At 43.3% G+C, this 3,631-nt stretch overlaps 1 protein-coding gene across 2 annotated transcripts in view; it reads right to left on the minus strand.

The window, feature by feature from the left end:
- Window positions 1-88: 88 nt before the first annotated feature.
- The window catches only part of Marveld2 (MARVEL domain containing 2), a 20,737-nt gene continuing 17,194 nt past the window's right edge, over window positions 89-3,631 (minus strand). For both annotated transcript variants that reach the window (XM_031360473.1, XM_031360474.1), the window contains exons 6-7: window positions 1,893-1,943; window positions 89-1,468 (exon numbers count right to left, since the gene is read on the minus strand). In XM_031360473.1, the coding sequence (XP_031216333.1) occupies window positions 1,346-1,468; window positions 1,893-1,943 (174 nt within the window). In that variant the 3' untranslated portion in view covers window positions 89-1,345. The remainder of the gene's footprint in view (window positions 1,469-1,892; window positions 1,944-3,631) is intronic.

A 3,631-nucleotide genomic window follows, 5' to 3' on the forward strand; every position in this document is an offset into this window, starting at 1 on the left:
CAGGGTTTCTCTGTGTATCCCTGGCTGTCCTGGACTCATACTGTAGACCAGGCTGGCCTCGAACTCAGAAATCTGCCTGCCTCTGATTCCCAAGTGCCATCACCACCCGGCTTTTTTTTTTCTCCTTTCTTTATTTTATTTGTATTTGTTCTGTGTTCTGAGACAAGGTCTCACTACAAAAGTTAGTCTGCAAGAGTATCGCCAGATTCACTGACCAAAAAAAAGCGGGTCATCAGCAGTGAGAACTTTCCAGGCCTCTGCCAGCTCCATTCATTACTTTGGTTTCACTACTTTGTAAAACCCTTTGGACATTGATTGGTTAATTGTTTGACTGGAAGCTGTAGTGGATGGAAACTGTAATTCCACACCAGGGAAATTACTGGATAGATTCTCCTGAATAGAAATCAAAGGAAGTGTTGGGTTTTTTGTTTTTTGTTGATGCTGTTTGTTCGTTTGCTTTAAATGGTGTTGTGGATCAGGCCCTCATCTATGCCTGGAAGGGAAATCCTCAACCCTTGAGCCTTAGCCCCAGCCCACCAACAATTTCCTTTAAAACATATTTCTTACAAATTTTTTTCATTTTAAAAAAATAGCAGAACATATCTCACAGACAAAATTTCAGCCAAGATGATTCTGGGTAAGATGAAGAGTGCTAATGAATCCCAGGAGGGAATCTAAGTGAACTGAAAGGTGGTGTTCTCATGTGCACATGGCATGAGCTGTGGGACATGGGAATCTATGCACAGTGACCCTGATGACCGACGTGGAGGCCCTGAGGGGCCGTAACTGGTCACAGGCAACAGTGAAACTTCCACTTAAGGCTACCTGTGCTAAAGGTGAAAGCACAAGGGCATTATGGGAAACTCGCCTTTGGTTAGCTGTGGACACTGGCTCACTAAGGACTGCTTCTTGAGACTCATCCTGTGGAGCTCATCCAGCACTCTCCACACGAATGTGCTTCTTTTGTAGTGGCTGGCTCTGTTCCTGCAGATGCTTGGGAAATAAAGATGAGCACATATAGTCTCATAACTGACCTATGAGGTAGGTATCACTTTACAGACGAAACAGGCACTGAGGATTGATCAACTTGCCCAAGATCACAGAGTGTGACAACTGATCTTGGCTTCAAGTCCTTGTTAGTGAGAAAAACATTAAACTGTTCACAGCTGAATACACTGTCTCTCTCATCTCAGTAAAGGCCCTTGTGGGTTTGAATCTGTTTTGAAATGCTGGAATAAAATCACACTGTTTTACCTAGGATATGTTTAAACCAAGCAAAAGATGACCTGGAAGTGGCTGCTTCCCACCCATGAGACCGACATACAAACACAGTGAATAACAGTGTCTAGGAATAACCTTGCATATCCCAATTCATCACTTTATCGTATTCTTGGATTCTTTGCTTTATGTGAGAAAGTTTGTTCTTGAGGTAATCACAACGCTCCTTTTTTTCCAGAAACGAAGGGTCCTAGAAAAGAAACAGTCATCAGTCAGTACCGCTTTCCTCAGTGGTCAACACAAACACACCCTCAAAGAAGACAGCTGACACAGCAGGACAGCCCAGAGCTACGACCTGCACAATTACAACAGCCGTGCCTTCTCTTTCAACACAAAATACCCTATGTTTTAGATTCACAGCAAAACCAAGGGGGAATGCACAGAGTAGGGGGTACCCTTAGGAGTCAAAAAACATGAAAAGGTTAAGTGTAGAAAATATGAATAAAGTCTCCCCCATGTTTTTTTCCAACTCCACCCTTTACAGCATCTCAGGGTCAGCAGGGACTCCATGGAGAGACACTTAATAATTTAGCTTAAAAGAAACTAGAACTCTATCAGTTATCACTGGTATACCAGGACAAGGACACATTGACCCAGAAAATTACTTTACTCACATTCTTCTTTTTTCTAAACTCTTCATGAATTCTTGAAATTCTTTCATGTTCCTGAAAATAATATATTTTTATTAGTTAAAACACGTATTTACTCAGATTATGTCTTAAAGCACACTGGGAATTGGAACAGAAAATTATTTCGCCAAGTGTGACAGGATCTGCCGGTAATTCCGGCGGGGAGTGGGGGGCGGTTGGGGAGGCCTTGCTATGAATTCACAATCACTCTGGGCTACAGAGGGAGACCCTGCCTCAAAAACAAAGCTCCCTATTTTTTGCCCAAAACTAGATAGAAAACACTTCCACAAAAATATAATTCACTGGACAAACATCTGCACATTAACTACCTACCAGGCTTCTGGTCTCCAGTAGTGCGACAAGCAGCCGTGTGACCCTGAGTTAGCCATTTGTCCTAACATTCTTTCCCTGAAAATATTATCCATAACCACCTGAAATGGTTGTCAGGAGTTTGGTGTGTAAAGACCACAGCACTGGCTGTGACTACTCTCTCCATCCTTCTTATAAAGCCCTTCCTGGTATAAAGGGACTGGGGCCATTCAATATTCAGCTCTTCCTGAGAACAGCTAATGTGAGGTTCCTTCTAATCTTATTATAAACTGTGTATTAAATAGAAGATGTGTAAAGAGGTTGACTCCCCAGTAAGACAGGTGCCTATGGAAATGCTTCTGTTTCTCCATGAATGCCTTGTTTTCCTTACACAACTTCTTGTGAGACAAGATCTCATGCTGTTCCCTTGGCCTAGCACTCCGGGGCTCAGCAGCTTCTCCTGCTGAGCTCCCAAGCAGCTGGGAGTGCAGGCTTGAGCCACCACATGCGTGGCTCTTCTCACACACCTCTGAAGACCTCGAAACTTGGCGACCCGTTTGGGCCTGTGGATATTAGGTGTTTTCCTTACAGTGGTAACTGACATTCTACCTCAGTGTTTGCTGGATCTCTCCTGCTTTCTGGAATAGGAAAGTTAAAGAAATAGTGTTTACTTAGCTAACACTATTCCATTGCTTCAGGGTTGGGGAAATGTCATTACTATATACATATTTATTTTAGATAGCTCATAATCAAGAGTGATTTTAAATGTATATTATACATACATGATAAAAACCCCCAATTAATGTAGGTTCTCAGAAGAAAAATCTGTTTATGTCTCTGTGTGTACACACACATTTATACATTTTAAAAAACTTTGCGTGAGGCACCAGCTAGGTGGCTCAGTTGTTTTTGTTGTTTTTGAGACAGGGTCCCACCACGTAGTCCTCACTGGCCTGGAACTCGATATGGAGATCAAGCTGGCCAGAAACTCAAAAGATTTGCCTGCCTCTGCCTTCTGAGTGCTGAGATTAAAGGTGTGCACTATCCATGCCTGGTCAGCCTCAATCACTCAATCATATCTCTCTCTCTCTCTCTCTCTCTCTCTCTCTCTCTCTCTCTCTCTCTCTCTCTTTCTCTCTCTCTCTCTCTCTCTCAAGGTTTTTGAGACAGGGTTTCTCTGTGTAGCCCTGGTTATCCTGGAACTTGCTCTGTAGAACAGGCTAGCCTTGAACTCAAAAGATTCACCTGCCTCTACTTCCCCAGTGCTGGGATTAAAGGTGTACACCTCCACTGCCGGGTTTACCCCACCCCACTTTAAAAAGAATGTTCCAGGGGCTGGTGAGATGGCTCAGTGGGTAAGAACACCAACTGTTCTTCCAAAAGTCGTGAGTTCAAATCCCAGCAACCACATGGTG

The sequence above is a fragment of the Mastomys coucha genome, unplaced genomic scaffold (genome assembly GCF_008632895.1).
Source record: "Mastomys coucha isolate ucsf_1 unplaced genomic scaffold, UCSF_Mcou_1 pScaffold8, whole genome shotgun sequence".
NCBI lineage: Eukaryota > Metazoa > Chordata > Mammalia > Rodentia > Muridae > Mastomys > Mastomys coucha.